The sequence below is a fragment of the Geotrypetes seraphini genome, chromosome 11, assembly GCF_902459505.1.
Source record: "Geotrypetes seraphini chromosome 11, aGeoSer1.1, whole genome shotgun sequence".
In the NCBI taxonomy this organism is placed as follows: domain Eukaryota; kingdom Metazoa; phylum Chordata; class Amphibia; order Gymnophiona; family Dermophiidae; genus Geotrypetes; species Geotrypetes seraphini.
This window is the reverse complement of record NC_047094.1, coordinates 51,569,124-51,588,710: the sequence shown is the minus strand read 5'-3', so window position 1 is coordinate 51,588,710 and position 19,587 is coordinate 51,569,124. Positions and strand designations below refer to the sequence as shown.

Here is a 19,587-nt window from a genome sequence, read left to right as displayed (position 1 = left end):
GGCATTATATACACCACTGGTGAAGGAGGAGGAGCTGAAAGATGTGATTGACATCCTTCTGCAAGCAACTTGTGACCAGGGGATAATTATCTAGACTCTAGAGTACAGATTCCTGTGTCTGTACTCTAAGTGATTATTCTAGAGTACAGACACAGGTTCCTATGTCTTTGCAACGGAAGAACCTGTTATACTTACATATGCATTAAGGATGCGGGATGGAGGTAGGGCAGTCTGAGTTATTCTGGGAGTTTGGCCAGAGGACTGAACTTCTACCAGGAATGGCAGCACAGCTGCAGAGCTAGACACAGAATGTCCATTCTGAATAGTTACCTGTGGGAGGAATGAGAGATTAAGAGAAATAATTGTATTTAAACCTGTAAGGCTGATTAACTTGTACTTACCGAGCTGCTTTCATCTAAAGAAAATAAAAAAAACTGTTGCTTTAACGCTGCTGCTTACAGAGACCCAGCTGGCACATTTGACACTTAAAATGTAAGGAAAACAGTGCGAGGAAAATATTATCCATTAGTAAAGCAATTCAAGGGACCTAGTACTTTACTCAAGATATCACCCAATTGCTGTACAGAAAGTTAATTATAACAACTTTATAAAGATCTGGGGGCCATTAGAGAATTATTGTAATGAATGAACATCGTTTTCCTTTCTGATGGATACATGTATTTTATTGAGGGGAGGGGGGAAATTGGATGATTAATATTTTTATTTAATGATTGGATTTCTGTTGAAGAATTGTTGGGTGGGGGGGAAAGGGTTATAATTTCTACTTTAATGGATTATATGTATAAGAATGTCAAGTGCTGTATATTTTATTAGTAATGTAATGTTTTAATATTAATCACTTGTTTGTCAGTTTTAAAATGAAAAAAGAATTAAAAAAAAAAAAAGATATCGCCCAACTCCTAGCATCACATTCTAACAGTTAAATCACACCATTTCCCTACCTTAACTGAATTCACACCTCTGGATTTATAGTCAAGTACAACCAAAAAGCACTTTTACACTCTAAGAAAATCATATTTCAAATTAGAGGTGGCAATATAGAAACAAAGTTACCCTCCTGAGGTCCAGCAGTCTGAATTCTAAGCTTCCATATTCATCTCTGGATCACATACACACAAACCTCACAGTAAATGAACTTTCTCCTATGTAACAATTTTGTATGTGTATATGAGAGAGAGAGAGCGTGTGTCCTATTATTCTGGGCGAGTCTATGTTTATATATCTGAATTCTCTCTTTTCCAGCATCTTCTATGCCACAATTTGGTTTATTTGATCTGATGTCTCCTAATTTGGCCCATGGAGCCTAGGTGTCAGAGTCCTATTGTATTGTAGTCTTGAGCCCTTCATATGTAAACTATGCCTCATAAATGGTAGGATGCAAGCAGACTAAATATCTCTCAGAGGTCTTTGGCTACACTCTGGGTAGGCCTGAAGCCTTAGGCTAATGGTAACAGAGTACACCTCTCAGCCATTGCAGCGTTTCAATGCCACATGGATAGATGGTTTCCATCTATCCTTCTATCCTTTGATTTCATGGTTCATGAGGGGCCCAGGTTTCTCAATACAAGACAGTTTCATTCATTTTCCACTCCCATTGTGGGATCTCAATACAATGCTTGCAGCCCTCCTGAGCCATTATGCAGCTTTTCTCTCAAATCTGTTACCTGGAAAATGGTGTTCGTCATTACTGCACTCACCTTTACATGCAAGTCAGTGAACACTATCACCTGTTCACCCAGGGTATTGTTTTTTTGTTTTTAATTAGGAAGTTCACTGCACTTATCCTAAGTTTCTCCAGAAAGTGATCTTGGAATTTCATATCCGTTCACATTCTGGACCAGCAGAGCCCATATTGCACAATCTGGACTGCCACATTCTCGTACTATATTCATGCTACCAAAACCTCCTATATCTCCTACAACCCAATCAAACCAAGTGTTTCCATGATGAAGCTTACCCTATTTAATTGAGTTGTACAATGCATTGATTTCTGTTACAAGCAAGCTAGTCTTCCCTTCCCAGGTCATATCTCTATCCACTATCTCAAACCAATACCATGTCAATCCTCATCTTTCACTGAGGACATGTAATGGACAGTGCCATTGGGCAAGCAGGTCTTCATAATCTTTTTACTTCCTTCCTACCTTGCCAAGAAACTTCATTACACATAAGCAACTTCAATTTATTGCACCTGTGGACTGGTGCACAATATATATTTTAAAATAAATTCACTCATTTTCTTCTTCAGACAAAAAAAGCTTCCGTCACATGCCTGTACCTGGTTTGATAACTCTTTTTCCCCGTGCTTGGCAGTGTAACATTCTCAACAGACTGTTGCACTTCCTTCCTGTCCATTATATCTAAGATTCACAAACAAACCTCTTATGCAAAAGAAAAAAAAATTAACTCATGCTTAAGAGCATGAGATTGAAGACATTGATTTTTGAGTCAAATGTAGGTTTTCTAATCTAGGTCATTTCATACATTCATTTTGTAGAATTTACTATCTGGATGGACTGGACTCTCCTAGACTGGTTGTAGATGAGTAACCTAGTGGAGCAGGAGTTCTGAGAACCAGAGAATTCAGGGTTCAAATCCTGCTTCTCCCACTGATACTCCTTGTAGAGCTTGGGCAAGATACTGTATTTTGCATTGCTTCAGAAACATTGAAAGCCCTTTCGGCCTCTTACACTTTTTGGTAACAAGATCACTCCGATTGATAACTTCTGGTATTTAGGGGTAATATTTAAACTCACAATTACCATTTATCCCACAGGTTTCTGCTTTAACCAAAGCAAATTTCTTTGCCTTCCGCTAACTGCATTCAATCTGTCACCTTTTTGATCAAGACAATATTCACTTCTTAATTCTTTTTTTTTTCTCTAGACTGGATTACTGCAACAATCTACGTGGGTCTACCAGACTGCACTGTACAAATATTACAAACTTTTCAAAACATGACCTTAAGACTCCTCTGTAAGGCAGGCTAGTATGATAATGTTTCAAGTTTTAAAATCTCATTACTGGCTCCCAATCAAACAAAGAATCACTTACAAAGTACAGATACTTCTTATGACTTTTAAAACTTACCATTTTGGGGTACTGGACTACCTTGCCTCATTAACTATCCCTTATTGTCCAACCTGTCTTTTGCGTTCACTGAATGACTTTTGCCTCGTCTTGCCAGGACCCCATAAGGCTCAGCTAGAATTCACGAGACATTTTTACATCACAGCCATTCACTTGGAATTCTCTCCCACTTTCTATTTTTAGCACACCTTTGCTCAAAGAATATAAAGTAGCAGTTAAGACATGGATGTTCTCCCAAGCTTTCTCCTCTGGATAACATGAAGGTGTAGGGCCTCAGTGCAGTTGGCTTACTCCTGCAGACACATTGTCCTCCCCTGTCCTTTTGTATGTTCTTCACCCTGATATTCTTTCCTAATATTATACTGTCATTAATTTCCTTTTATGATTTTAGACTGTAAACCACTTAGGTCTGTCCTGTACAGTTATAACAGTATAGTAAATGTGAAATAAATAAATTATAATTCACCTTTGCCAAATGAGAGCTCAAGGCAATTAATTAAATCTAAAATCCAAATCCATGTATGTATTGAACAGCATTTGGAATTATAACCTAACTCCCAATGGTAGTCATCTATAACTTGGAACAACCATCCAGTAACATTCCATTGACCCACTGCTCTGGTATACATCTCTGCCCCCTCTTACCTTTTTCTGGAGGTGGATGGCTCTGTCCACAATCTTCTTTCTCACAATTAGGGCAGGATTCCTGGGCAGGGCAAAAGGTGCCCTACCCCGGCTGTTCAGCTGATTTGGTGGTGGGGCTTGCACAGGCAGACCTGATGTAGGGCGGCTGGCAGACATGGAAGGCTGATTTCCAGAACTCACAGCACAGTCACCTGGGAAAATTCATATTTGGTATATAATAGTATGCGAGGAGTGCCTCAGATCAATTATGATTCCAAACTACTGATGACCACATCAGACTACAAGACATTCAGAAAAGAAATAAAAACAATACTTTTTAAGAAACTCCTAAATCAGCCCTAACTTCACCTAATTTTACCTCCATGTACACAATTTACTGTAAACTGTAATTATCCTTACCTCGAAACTACCTAACTGCCACTCTAATGTATCTTCAATTCCTACATTGTAACCCCATTTTATAAATCTTTTTGTAAGCCGCCTTGAACCGCAAGGTAATGGCGGAATAGAAATCCCTAATGTAATGTAATGTAATATGCTTTACAATGATTTGTAGCAACAGACACATAACTGGATATGTACTATTACTGGAGATGTGAAATGAATATTTTCCTGCTGCCAAAAAACAGCATCTTATGAAGTTAAAGGTGTAGCTTTTGAAATCCAGCAGGGAGGATTATGACACCAAGCACCTGTTGCTCATGAGGGAGTACTAACAAAAGCATAAGGCACAGTTCATGGTAATAATCAATGAACAAAACTCGTATGCAAAGAGCTCAGGAAGTCTAAATAATCAGCTTCTGATTTCTAGAAGGAAATAGAGAAAAATTAGAAATGGTGACCTGTAAATTCAAGGACTTCTCCCTCATAAGCTTCCCTGAAGCACAACTATGTAGAGTGGGCATCCTACCTCGGACAAAAACTTAAGATGCAAATTTCCTACTAATGAAAACAAGACAGGTTCAACACCTAATCTCTCAGGAAGATCCTTGTCTGCTGCTAGGAGCATCCGAAACAAATTTGCCATAACATAACATCATGCTTATAAACTGCGTAACCAGAAGTTCAATGTGGTTAACAATAAAATGACATAAGAAACGCCTAAAACTAGTTAGCCAGATACTTTGAAAAAAAAGATAGGTTTTCAACAAAGTTCTAAAGTGTTTGTAGGAACAGGCTTTACGTAACAGACTTGATTGGCTCAGATGCCCCCTGGGAGGAATCTTAAGCATCTGAACCAATCTGGGCCTTAGGCTCCATGCAAAAAAACAAAAAGAATTGACCCCAAGATATCCACAGAGAAGAAAATCCAGAGAAAACAAAAAAAACTCTGTGGAGTGACAATGTTCCTAAATGGACTTTATTTGAAAGAGTCAAAGTTCCAAAGGTACACCAAAATCATCCACATAAAAATAGGTTATCCACATAAAAGCCTTAAAGAACCTAGTTCGCTAGGGATACAGGAAGAACAATAGTATGGTTGAGATGAAATTCTGAGACAATTTTCAGGAGGAACTTGGGATGAGTACAGAGAACTACTCTATCGTGGTAGAACGTCATATAAGGAGAATCTGATACAAGTGCTTGAAGTTCACTGACTCTTCATGCAGAAGTATGAGCTATGAGGAAGACTACCTTCCAAATGAGATGCCCGAGGGATAAAGTCGAGAGCGGTTCAAATGGAAGCTTCACGAGAGTGGAAAGGATAACATTAAGGTCCCAAGACACTGGAGGAGGTTTGATAGGTGACTTGGCATGGTAAAGACCTTTCATAAATCTGGATACCATAAAACATAGGAATATGAATGCAGATAAAGGCCAAATGGCCCATCCAGTCTGCCAATTCACTATCTCCTCCTTTCCCTACGAGATCCCTTGTGCCTGTTCCAAGCTTTCTTGAATTCAGACACAGTCTTTGTCTCCATCATCTCTACTGAGAAGTCTATTCCATGCATCTACTACTCTTGTCTGTAAAAAGTATTTCCTAAGATTACTCCTGAGCCTATCACATCTTAACTTTATTCTGTGCCCTCTCATTCCAGAGCTTCCTTTCAAATAAGAGATTTGTCTCATGCGTATTTATGCCATGTAGGTATTTAAACACATATTGAGATCTTTAAGTCTGTCCCCATACCTCTTATGATGAAGACCACCAACTATTTTAGTAACCTTCCTTTGGACCAACTCCATCCTGTTTATATCTTTTTGAAGGTGTGGTAGATGGTAAAAATAAATTTATATGATGCTCCCGGACTGAAAACAGGCTGAGATGAGCCCAAAGGACGCAAAAAAAACAAAACCCCAATTAAAAATCAAAAACTTTTAATCGGAATGAAGGAAATGAGTATGTGAATGAGAGGGAAAGATGGTGATACATGGGAAAAGGAAAAAAAAGAGGAAAATTGGTCATACAAAGAGATGCATGGGGAAGAGAGGGAGACATGTTGGATATGGTGGTAGAGAGGGAACAGAGGGACAGATTGAAGGGGATTGCAAGGGGGAGGAATGTTGGGACATAGTGGAGGGAGAGATGTGGCATTGTGTTGGGAGAGGTGATAGAAGGAGAAATGAGCATGGAGCTGGTGGCAGTGGTGAAAAATGCTGCACTTGATCCGGGGGATGAGAGAGGGAGAAATGTTGGATGTGACAATAGAGAGGGTGGGAGAGATGGCTGGATCTCTCAAGACAGATGGACAGTGAAAGAGAGAGAGAGAGAGAGGGAGACATGTTGCCAAAGGGTGCGGAGGAAAGAGGAAGAAAAGTTTTGCGGGGAATGGAATGAATTCTGGAGGAGAGGAAGTATGCAAGAGGCAGAAAGAAAGAAATATTGGATGCACAGTCAGAAGGAAGTGCAACCAGAGACTCATGGAATCACCAGACAGCAAAGGTAGGAAAAATGATTTTATTTTCAATTTAGTGATCGAAATGTGTCAGTTTTTAGAATTTATATCTGCTGTCTATATTTTGCACTATATTTGTCTACTTTTTCTATAGTTGTTACTGAAGTGACATTGCATATTTTAAAGTCATCTGCCTTGACCTCTTTGAAAAAAAAAATGAATATAAATGATAATTAACATTTTCCCTGCGTACAGTGCTTTGTGTTTTTTTTTAATTTTGTGGTTACCATTATGTATTAAGATTATATTGTGTGCATATGAAAAATGGATGGAAGAAATTAGTATTATGGGGGTATGGTCAGGGGCGGAGCACTCAGTTGATATTTATTAGACATAGGGGGTACTTGGCATGAAGAAGTTGAGAAACACTGGTCTAGTACACCAATGGAAGGGGTGATGTTAAGAATAAGTTTTGTACAAGAAATTTGTGTCAGACATTCCTCTACATTCAGAAAAGCCCTTTCTATTGCAAATGCAAGCGATGTCTCACTTCCGGCTCACCACACGTTTCCCACGTATTCACCTTTATAGGACCCCCCAGGGACCCCTGAAGAAGACTTTTTGTCGAAACGCAGACCGTGTTGGGTCCTGTATCCCTAGCGGACTAGGTTCTTTAAGGCTTTTATGTGGATGATTTATTTTTATGTGGATGCTTTCAGTGTACCTTTGGAGCTTTGACACTTTAAAATAAAGTCCATTTAGGAACATTGTCACTCCACAGAGTTGTTTTTTTTTGTTTTCTCTGGATTTTCTTCTTTGTGGATATTTTAGGGTCAATTCCTTTTGTTTTTTACTATTCAACCACACTGACAAAGAAAAGCTTGGGTATCAATAACCAACTGCCCATTTCTCCTTTGGAAACAAACTGCACAACCAGGGGTAGGCAAGTCCGGTCCTCGAGAGCCGGAGCCAGGTCAGGTTTTCAGGATCCACAATAAATATGCATGAGATAGATTTGAATCTCAAGGAGGCAATGCATGCAAATCCATCTCATACATATTCATTGTGGATATCCTGAAAACCTGACCTGGCTCCGGCTCTCGAGGACCGGAATTGCCTACCCCTTTCGGATTACTTGATCATTCCTGAAACCATTTCAAGAATTATGGATAGGGAGACTGCACAGAAAAAAAAAGTGTTTCACCAATTTCTACAATCAACATTGCATTTCCTGGAAAACAAAAATGTTATACGATACATTATTTTTCAATAAACAAGGCAGCTGTCTAACAAAATCCAATATGGGGGGGGGGGGGGAACCCAGTAGTAAGCTGGTAAGAATCTACACTACAACTCAGGTTGAAGACACTGATTTTACCAGTTTGTCAAGGTTGGATTTTTAGAGCCAACTGGTACTTTGTAGGCCCCTAAAGCAATCCTTGGTGAAGCATGGCCATGTCAGGCATTTGCTTTTAACCTGCAGCAACTGTAGTGAATAAAGGAAAGTTATTCTTCTAATTAACTTACTGGTTTTTTTTCTACTTTATTCTTCAGCGACATTTTGTTTTTTTAATTAAAAAGGGGACGAAGGGTACTAAGGTTTACCAAGGCCACCCAATATTTATGAAAAGAACGTCCAATTAAGGCATCCTACCACAACTTATTGCAAAACCCCTACAAAATTCCTTAGATCATATGTCAAAGTGATAAACATCTTGGCAATACAAAGGTTAAAAGGAAAACTAGGCAAATGCCTCCTAATTCTATAAACATACATGTGATTGAATAATTACATTCTAATTGGCATTAACCAATTGTCTTTAAGTGGTGTTACCTGGCACTAGTTTAGACTTATGCACATAACTGCCCTTAGTCAGTATTCTACAAATTGTGCATGCAAAATTATTAGCACAGAATTGCAAGGGGATGTGTACCCAGGGGAGTGTGCTTAGCCCTTATTTATAGGTTCTAGAGAACTAGCAGTTACTCCTAACAACCAACAGTTGGACACAAGCATTTACACCAGCCATTGAGCTGGCATAGATGCTAATGGCAATTATGCACCTAACTGCCATTATAGAATTTGCACTTAGTACGCAGCATCCTGGCACCTTTCTTTAGGTGATCTGTAGAGAATTACCCCCATAGTGTACAGTGTGTGTGACTTACTGCTCTTTGGCTGAGGTTGCGCCTGTAACTGGACTCTGAGAGGTGGTCCCATGGGTGCTGAGGCCTTCCCAAACTGTTGGCTGTCCTCATAAAGTGAAGTGACACTGACAATTTTGATCCCTTCTTTGGAGTCTAGACTCTCAGGGCTCCTGGCACACCCTGCTGGTTGTGCAGATGACCTGAGGGAAGGGTCATGTTGTCTCTCTGAAGTCTGTGGGTCTCGATGTTTGCTTAGATCAGGACCATTTTCATGCAGCAGGTTCCAGAGTTGCTGTTCCTCCCAAGCTGTTCGCTCCCCGTCTGCTTTTCTGCCACCCCCAGCTGCCAGTGGGACTGAGAATCCTGCCACCTGCTCTGGTTCTATATTCTTGCGTTTTAAGAACAGGTAGACAGCTTGAGGAGTCACTCGAATGTTATTGAGCTCCAAGACTTTTTTGATTTTGCGGAAGCTGAGTCCCGCCTTACGCAGTTCCACAATGCGTTTCTTGGCTTGCTCATCCAGGCGCCCCATCCTGCAAGATCTGGAGTGTAAAAAGCAGTAGCTAGGTAATGCTTAAACTCAGGTAACACGGTATAGCTTTCTCTGTAGTTCTTAGACTTAATGACCTTCCTCCAACCAGAGTCTGCTTGGACAATAGGTTCACATTCAATCAGCTTGCTGGAGAGATTATATTGGTTGACCAGGAGGCTGTACATCCAATAAGGCCGAGTTCAACTTGGTACACCATTTACACTGCAGAGGACAATACTTCTTCATAATCCAGTTCATAGTAGCTTTGCCACCATGTCAATTAGCACCACCACCTTACCTTATGGAATCTTCCAATTTAAAAAGAAAAAACATGCCCTTTTCCAGTGTAACAGTAGAAGCCTTTAATATACGACATGCTGTCTTCCAGTGAGCTATTTCTCCTTAGTCTCGTCTTTCTGGATTCCCCAGAAGCACTGCCCATGTTTGAAAGTAGCAGAAACAAGGTAAGATGATAGATTTTGTAGAGAAACTCGGCAGCTCTACGTGGCTTTTCAGGGCTTTTCACATAGTACTGTTAGACAAAAGTAAGGAAGTCAAGTTCAAATTGAAGGCATACAAAAGTAAAAAAAATAAAGAAATAAAATTTTTAAAAAGCCATGTAGGCCCAGATTCTACAAACAGCACCTAAAGTTAGCCACCTAGATCAGCATGCCAAGCCATTCTAGGCATATAATTAATAGGCTTAACTGGCTTGATAATTAGCCTAAATTAAAATTGTGTGGTAGGCATGGTTAAGGATAGAGCATAGACAGATACTATGTGGGCACCTAAAACGGACTTAGGAGCCAGTATTTAGGCCAAGAAAACCCTGGTATAAATAAGGGGTGCTTAAGGTCCAGGCACCTACCAGCAGCTAAGTCCATTTGTACAATTCTGTAAACAGCGCCATTTATAGAATCAGGGCTATACAGTTTAGGGTGGCTCTTTGAAGGCTTGGCTTACTGCTCAAGTACATCACAAAGTCACAAAGGCTGGGAATGCTTTAGTAGGTTAACATACATAATACAAAATTTACAAAATGCTATGAATATGGATTGTATCAAGCTGGACAAGGTCGTTTGAATCCATTGGTTAACCCATTAATCTCAACTGGGTGATCTCTGATCTACTGATGAAATCTTCTACAACACAGAGAACACCAGTGGTGTTATGGAAATAGACAGAGGAAACATGCAAACATTCTTGTTAAACCTTTAGGGATAATCTTCAGGAAAATTCATACGACTGTGGCTCTTTAATTCATTGCTTGGTGTGTCTCACACATTACCTCCGACTCCTTTGAAATAATAATTTTTTAAAACCCCAACAACTATTCATTTTATGTATCTTAATTACTTAAACAGAAAGAACTGACAATTATATTCAGAAAAGGTGCTAATGCACCAAGATGCAACATAGCTCAGGTGTAAAGTGTTCAGCAATGACTATAAAAGAATAAGAACCAGAGTTTAATCTGTAGTTAAAGCTCTTGCTAAGAGGGAAAACGTGCAGCTTTTCCAATCAAGAACTGCACTGATTTACAAAGCAGCAACATAGAAGAACAGCTGATACCTACTCTCAAAGCAGGTATTTTCTGTTTCCCTCTGGGTAAGTTAACTTTTGGTTCTCTGTTAATGGCTGTATTATATGGAATAGCAAAACTTTTTAGAAAAGTACATCTTGTTTGTCCATTCAGAGCAGCAAAGCAGACAAAGTTAAACTTACATAAATGGCCTCAAAGTCCAAATGACCAAAAAACGTCCCCAGAGGCCAGCTCCGGAATAATTACCCCAGGGAAAAAAACTCCCATGCACAGGAGAAAAACCCTGAGTGAAATCCAGGCACAATCTGCCTGTCACCAGCTTCAAAAGAGCCTAGCTGCTTTAAAAAGGATAATTGTGGAACACTTGTAAGGCAAGGCAGCATCAAAAAAGAAATGTAAAAAAGATATAACAAAGAGTCCAAGCTACTTATCTAAAACCGCCGCAGCCGCGGGCAGCCTCCTAGAGCTCCGCTTTCTATCAGCGACAGTTGTAATCCACAAGTGGAGACCTGCAGTAGCAGAAACTTATCTCTCTCAACAAGAGTCCGTGCACGACCTTGTTTCGCACAAGGTGCTATGTCAGGCGAAGGCTATCAGCTCACAGGGAATTCTCTGTGTTCCCCTTATAGGAGCTGCGGCCCCTGGGGACGTTTTTTGATCCTTTGGAGTTTGGACTTTTGAGGCCATTCATGTAAGTTTAACTTTGTCTGCTTTGCTGCTCTGAATGGACAATCAAGACGTACTTTTCTAAAATGTTTTGCTATACACAATTTACGTCTTTCCCTTGTATTCTTTAATGAATTATGTGGAACACACACCATTGCACTGAATTGTAAGAACACAAATTACTATGCGTAATTATTAGATCACCTTTCTTGACAGAATATGCCACCACTCATGTCTTCTATATAATTTTACATCTGAGCATAGTCTACTCTTCACCAGCTCATCCTGTCTTATTGTTTATACATGAAGAGTTAAATACGGATTTGGTCCAGAGTCATCTCTGCACGTAATTATTGTGTATGTGAAATATTATGTATGTCTTATACATGAAGATTCTATTATCTCTTATTCCTCTATCAGTGAATTGTTTTTTTACTTGTTAATTTGAATATACTTAGGGCCTCTTTTACAAAGCCACAGTAGTGCTTCTCCTGCAGCAAATGCACCAAAGCCCATAGGAATTGAATGGGCTTCAGTGCACTTGCCGCAGGAAAAGCGCTACCACGGTTTTATAAAAAGGAACCCTTAATTTGTTTCTTGTATTTTGACAGTTTACTGCCCTTGATGAACCTTCAGAGTGAAACATGGCACTTAATGATGATTAATTTTGGTCAGCCAATGACTTAAAAATAATTTAAGCAAATTTGAATTTGATCCGATATTGTACAGATCACGTAGTGTAGGAGTTATTCTGTCAAATCGTTTTAGCCCACTAATTAGTCTGGCTGCCATATTTTGCAAGAGCAGAATTCTATACTGAAGTTTCTTTGTGATGCCCTCTTATAATGAATTAAGTAGTCAGAGGCAACAATATAGCCCGAGTTATTGTGCGAAAACTAATGCAGTCTAAAGATGCTTTAATACCTCTTAACAGGCATAACTTATGGAAACCTTCCTAACAAGGAAATTTATCCGATTCATCAGAGTGGTCTTTGTCATAAATCATATGGGAGCAGACTTAGAGAACTTAATATGTATACTCTGGAAGAAAGATGGGAGAGAGAAGGTATGATAGAGACTTTTAAATATCTCCGTCGCGTTAAAGTACAGAAGGCGAGTCTTTTTCAAATGAAGGAAAATTCCAGGAGAGGAAATAGGTTCAAGAGTAATGTATGAAAATACTTCTTTACAGAAATGGTGGTAGATGCGTGGAATAGTCTCCTGATGGAGGTGGTGGAGATGAAGACTGTATCTGAATTCAAGATAGCATGGGACAGGCATCTGGGATCTCTTAGGGAGAGGAGGAGATAGTGGATGCTGTGGAAGGGCAAACTGGATGGGTCATTTGGCCTTTATCTGCTGTCATGTTTCTATGTTTAATAAATTGACTATTTTCTTTTGTTGTGTGATCTGCTTGTCTTTTGGGTTGTATTCTGCATGTGCTTCATTTTTTACTTATTTAAGTAACTGTGCATTCTACCCATAAATATATGCTTACCTTCAAACAAAGCACTATCATATTTAGGCTACATCTTATAGCCAGCATGTAACCAGAATATTGGCAGGCTCATGGTCATTTCTATGTAATGGTGGCACCTTATTTACAGAATTACCTTCTTAGAGCCGATTTCTACAAAAGCATTTTTCCCATATGAGAAGACCTTTAGTAAAGAAGAATCATGAGCATTTCAAATCAGAACAAATGGAACTGCAATCCTAAATTTGGTTAATTTTTGTGTTGAAAATGCCACTAAATTTATGAAAATTCTCATTCAAAAGGTCACACCTATGTTCAGTTGAAAATTCTTCAAATTTTAGGTGTCCAAATAAAGTTACACCAATTTTGATTTTAATTGACCCCTAGGTTTCTACTAAGATGTGAGAGATTTTATTTCTACTTACAATTTCTTTATGATATGTGTTAAGCTCTTTTCCACCTTGGCCAGGCATTAAACCTTGGACTTTTGCTTACCTCTCAATTCACCACCACTGTGAGGACTACATTCTCAAAAAATGATCACCGTACGTCAACATCAACCATGCAAATGTCCACACATTAAGCTGTGTAAGCTAAGATCAAGAACTCAAGATGGGCCTTTCTTCACTCCTTGGCTAAGACTGATAACCTATATAATACAATTTGGGGAGAGGGAGATAAAGATTAGTAGTGTTAATGAATCATATCTGTAGAAGGATCAGGTATGACATTTATAACTTTTGTCAGAGCAAGAAATGTAATTTCCAGTTTAAGAAAGAAAAATACCAAAAAGGTCATTCATTTTGACTTAATAAAGCGAGATGAACTTGCTCTTTACAGCAGGAAGTACTACTAATGGATGCACCAGGGAAAAGATTGCCCAGAAATCTCTTGTTATATTCATAAAGACAAGAGCTCTACATGGTACTACCAGGGTAATAATGTCTCTCATATTTTCTCAATTTTTGCATCTCCTTCCCCTCCTCTCTATATTGGTTACATATATCCCCAAGTTTCTCCATTTATTTAATGTACTCCAGCCTGGATCTCTACTGATTCACAGAGGGAACCACTCTTTCACTCATATGTGGATGCTGTGGAGGGGCAGACTGGATGGGTCATTTAGCACAGTTACCGTACTTACCGTAACAGGTGTTATCCAGGGACATCAGGCAGATATTCTCTACATGTGGGTATAGAAATGATGAAGACGACCCCTGATGGGGAAGGGGGAAGACTCCAGGAGGAAGGGAGCCTGAAGGCTCAGACTAGAATTGTCAAAAGGACGGCCTGGGCTTCGCCAGGGCTGGTGGCTGGGTCTTAGGTGGACGTTGCTGCTGCTGCAGTGGCCGTTTCAAAGGAGGCCTAGAGAAAGCAGAAGTGGATTTTTGTGGATACCTCCCGAGAGGAATTTTATATTGTTAAGCCAGAGGGGCTTTAGGTTTAAGTTTCACCAGAGACGCAAAGGACCGCTCGTGGTCCGAGAGGCGCTTCGTGGCTGCCTCGATGGAATCATCGAAGAGCTCATGACCCACACACGGGAGATTGGCAAGTCAATCCTGTAGATTCGGATCCATATCCACAATCCGGAGCCAAGCGAGGCGACGCATGGCGATCGCAAAGGCTGTAACTCTCGAGGACAATTCAAAGGCATCGTAAGAGGCCTGAAACATACAGTTGGGAGAGGGTCTCCTCGAGGAGACGAAACTCCTGACGCCGAGTCTCAGGTACGACCTCCCGGAACGAGCGGAGGGCATCTATACTGAACCGGAGGTAGGACATGAAGATGAAATTGTAGTTAAGGACACGGTTCGCTATCATCGAATTCTGATAAAGGCGGCGACCAAATTTGTCCATCAAACGTCCCTCCCTGCCCGGGGGGACGGCAGCGTAAACCTCCGAGGAGTTAGACTTCAAGGAAGACTCAACCACCAAGGATTGGTGGGAAAGCTGAGCACTCTCAAACCCTTTCACCGGGATAGTCCGGTAACGGGACTCCAACTTGAAGGGGAATAGCCGTGACCGCATAAGGTGTCTCCAGGTTCCGGAGAAACATCTGCCGGAGAACCTGATGCAACGGAAGGCGAAGCACCTCACGGGGCACATTGTTAACTCCCATTTCCGCTAGGTATTCCTGGGTAAAGTGGGAGTCGGACTGAAGATCCAAGTGCAGAACTCTGCCCATGTCAGAGATGAAACGAGAAAAGGAAGAGGTCCGAGAAGAAGAATCATCCTCCTGTAGGGATATTTCCGTATTCACACCTGAAGGTTAGGCCTCCATGATGTCATCAAGCCTGAACCATTGTTTCAAGAATATCTCTCTGCAAGCAACTTTCCAGCATGAATTTTGCAAGAAGTAAGAAGAATGATGCATTATGGGGATGTACCCGAATGTTGCTATTCAAGGGCATTCATCTGTGCTTTAATAATGGGACAGTGTGAATCTTGAAGAAATTATTCTGTTCTTATCTGTCTAACGGCCCTGGGTCTTCCAGCATACATGATACTTTATACAGAAAGGCTATTCATCAAGTTCTGTTTCTGGATTGGTCCGAGGAAGTCATCTGATGAGATTCAAGAAAAGAAAGGTGCTAATTAATTAATAATTAGTTAGTCTGTGATAAGGTCCGGGGAAGCTCAGATCTGCTCACAGATGTTCTAATTGTAAACTTTTTCTTTCAATAATTAGACCTGTAAGTTACCTTGTGTGATTCTCTGCCTAAGAGATAGAAATTCGGACATTGAAAAACTGTTCTGAACTTAGCACAGATAAACGGAACTTATTGCTGATGATTTATAGCCTCATCAAGGATTTTCAACACGTGTAACTTTTACAACGGTATTCCTGACGTCTTCCAGCTGACAAGAAAATTTTCTCTTCCACCTAATTGTGCCGGAGAGGCTAATTAAGGGTGAGCATACGGAAATTACTTTTATTAGCTTGGGAATTAGATAGGAATCATTGATAAAGGTAAAGGGTTGAAAAGTTACCTGGGTGATAATATAATCATTTGTTAATCAGGGATTATTATTATAAGGAATAGTGTACTGTAGGGATATTTCCGTATTCACACCTGAAGGTTAGGCCTCCATGATGTCATCAAGCCTGAACCATTGTTTCAAGAATATCTCTCTGCAAGCAACTTTCCAGCATGAATTTTGCAAGAAGTAAGAAGAATGATGCATTATGGGGATGTACCCGAATGTTGCTATTCAAGGGCATTCATCTGTGCTTTAATAATGGGACAGTGTGAATCTTGAAGAAATTATTCTGTTCTTATCTGTCTAACAGCCCTGGGTCTTCCAGCATATATGATACTTTATACAGAAAGGCTATTCATCAAGTTCTGTTTCTGGATTGGTCCGAGGAAGTCATCTGATGAGATTCAAGAAAAGAAAGGTGCTAATTAATTAATAATTAGTTAGTCTGTGATAAGGTCCGGGGAAGCTCAGATCTGCTCACAGATGTTCTAATTGTAAACTTTTTCTTTCAATAATTAGACCTGTAAGTTACCTTGTGTGATTCTCTGCCTAAGAGATAGAAATTCGGACATTTAAAAACTGTTCTGAACTTAGCACAGATAAACGGAACTTATTGCTGATGATTTATAGCCTCATCAAGGATTTTCAACACGTGTAACTTTTACAACAATATTCCTGACGTCTTCCAGCTGACAAGAAAATTTTCTCTTCCACCTAATTGTGCCGGAGAGGCTAATTAAGGGTGAGCATACGGAAATTACTTTTATTAGCTTGGGAATTAGATAGGAATCATTGATAAAGGTAAAGGGTTGAAAAGTTACCTGGGTGATAATATAATCATTTGCTAATCAGGGATTATTATTATAAGGAATAGTGTGTGTTTAACAAGAAGTTTTACTTAATTGTCTAACCATTAGATTGTGACAATCATGTACTGAGTTTCATTTGTGTAATTAGATATTTTGAACAATATTTAGATTCTGCAGCTGGCTTGTGAATTATATTTTTCTATTTTCATAATAAAGATATTTCTCATTAGCCTGGGTTTGTGTCGTATAATTAGACCATGATATTTGAACTTGAATAAAAGGTTATGGTTTTCTCTAGACCACTTAACAGAAACGTAACGTGTTTATAATACTGCTAAGTGAACCATAAATCCTTCTACAGATTTTGGGGGCTCGTCATGTATTGAGGCCAAATGTGCTTCAATAGTTAGCTTAGTTCCCTCTCTAAAAGGTTCTATCATTTGTTTAAACATCTTCATTATTAGTGAATCTTTTTACTGTCAACTTCAGCGAACCACATCAATTCCGTTTGTTCGGCGCCACTCTACTCACCTACCTATACCAGGTCAGGGGGTCAAGCCTCTTGTTGGGGTTTGTAGCCTTTCGCTGACTCTGGGTTCTAAGACTTTCACTCATCACTTTTCTGTGGTGAAAGGCCTACACACATCCTTGTGTTTGGGATCAGAATGTCTTGTTCGTCTAGGAGTCTACGTTGATTTGGTGAACGGTGTGCTTTGGAGCAGATTGCAAGGCACCCCAGTAGAAGATGTGGACCTGATGGATGGTTTGAAGGCTGGACAACTTCTTCCTCAAGTTTGTGAAGTGGTTTGTGCTGAAGACATCAAGATTCCTGGCCTTGTGCAGGATTTTGCTCTGCCTCTTCGTTTGGCTCATGGTCAACGCATGCTCGATGATATTGGCTTTTTCAACCCGAATTCCTCTTTTCTCGAGCATGGTCTTTCTCTAGGTGCTTTACCATGTCTTGATGTACCTACCTCTTCTTTCCATGTATTGATTGTCAATGCTCAACCTACGGAAGTCTTTCTCTCCGCTGGAGAACATTTGGGTTTTCTAGTGGGTGAATCTTTTCCTGATGTTGAGGTAACATTGCCTATCATTGGCAGCTTGTCTTCCATTGTTGACCCCTGCCAGGGGGGGGATATACTGGACCATATTTTTACCTCACCTAAAGGACTCATTTCACTGGACTTCCTTTGGCCATATGATGCAACGACTTCCCATGTAACAGTGGAGAATGATTTTTTGATTTTATCCAGGAAGTTAGTTCTGTCTGACCAATCCAAAGCGGTGAATGCCATTGATTCTTCATCTTTGCAAGAACAGATTGAAGACCAAGTGGAAATCTCTTCCAACCAACCTTTTTCTAAGTTTGATGCTATGGTAAAGGAACAAGTGGACCTAGCTGATGCGTGCTCTTCTGATGAAGAAAAGGCTCAGTTCACACAGTTGTTGTACAAGTATCGAGACCTTTTTGCAGTGGATTCTTATGACACTGGTCTGACTGATCTACATGTGACCAAGATTCCTACGGATCTCCACAGTAAGCCCGTCTTCGTACGTCAGTATAAGATTCCTTTGGCCTCATATGAGTCCGTGCAAGAGATACTTGATACCCTAGAAACTAGGGGTATCATTAGGCTTTGCAACAGTACATACAACTCACCCTTGTGGCCAATCCTGAAGAAGAATAACAGTTGGAGAATTGCCTTGGACTACCGACAGCTAAACAAGCGGGTACCCTTGTCTAGGTGGCCTATGGCCCATCTTGACCAGAGCTTGACTACCATCAAAGGAGCTAAGTATTTTACCAGCTTGGATTTAGCTTCTGGATTTTGGACAGTTCCTGTACATCCACCGGATCAATACAAACTAGCATTTACCTTTGGGAAGAAACAGTACACGTGGAATAGAACACCTTTTGGTTTTCTGAACTCTCCAGCTGAGTTCAACATATTTCTCCATAAAGCCCTTCCAGATGCGGAAGCTCGAGGAACTTTAGTCTATGTGGATGACATCCTGATCAAGAGTCCCACCTTTCAGAAACACCTGGAAGAGGTAGAACATGTGTTCCAACAATTGCAAAATGCAGGAGCTAAATTGACCCTTGCCAAAGGTCAATGGTGCCGAACATCTCTGAATTATTTAGGGTATGACATTTCCTCTGAAGGTCTTCGACCACAGAAGAAAAGGATACAGGCCCTACAACAGTTGAGGAAACCTACCAATTTGACGGAACTTCGTTCATTTTTAGGAATATGCAATTATTCTCGACAGTTCATAGATCAGTATGCAGAGATCTCTAGACCCTTGGTTGCCTTACTAAAGAAGGATGTACCTTGGACGTGGGGTCCTGAACAGGAAGATGCTATGCAAGAGATGAAAGAGCAGCTTAGTCGCTTTCCTTGCTTGTCCTACCCCGAGAGTGGTCGTGAATTCTTCATCGAACTAGGATTCTCCAAACACTCTATGAGTGCTGTCCTGTACCAGAAATATGACTCTGACAAGCGTGTGGTGGCCTATGCAAGCAAAGGCTTCACCGATGTAGAGAAGAAGTATTCTGAATGTGAGAAAGCTCTACTGTCAACTGTTTGGGCTCTTCAACATTTTCGGAGTTACATCCAAGGAGAAAAACTCATTGTAGAGACTTGTCATCAACCCATTAGTTTCTTGGGTAGTGACAAGATCAAGACTGGTCGTGTCTCCAATAGCCGAATAGTCTCATGGACTTTGGCTCTCCAAGGATGGCCTTTACAGGTAAAGTATGCACTGAAACATCGTAACACAGTAGCCCAAGGGATAGCAGAATTGCATGATTGTACAGAACAAGATTCTCT

General features: G+C 40.3%; 1 protein-coding gene across 4 annotated transcripts in view; it reads right to left on the bottom strand.

Annotated features, from left to right (window-relative positions):
* Positions 1-19,587, bottom strand: part of LOC117369105 — a 52,292-nt gene that overhangs the window by 2,496 nt on the left and 30,209 nt on the right. For 3 of the 4 annotated variants that reach the window (XM_033963109.1, XM_033963107.1, XM_033963108.1), the window contains exons 2-5: positions 13,458-13,611; positions 8,766-9,808; positions 3,757-3,947; positions 196-330 (exon numbers count right to left, since the gene is read on the bottom strand). In XM_033963109.1, the coding sequence (XP_033819000.1) occupies positions 196-330; positions 3,757-3,947; positions 8,766-9,276 (837 nt within the window). In that variant the 5' untranslated portion in view covers positions 9,277-9,808; positions 13,458-13,611. The remainder of the gene's footprint in view (positions 1-195; positions 331-3,756; positions 3,948-8,765; positions 9,809-13,457; positions 13,612-19,587) is intronic. The other variant, XM_033963110.1, reaches the window with a different exon arrangement.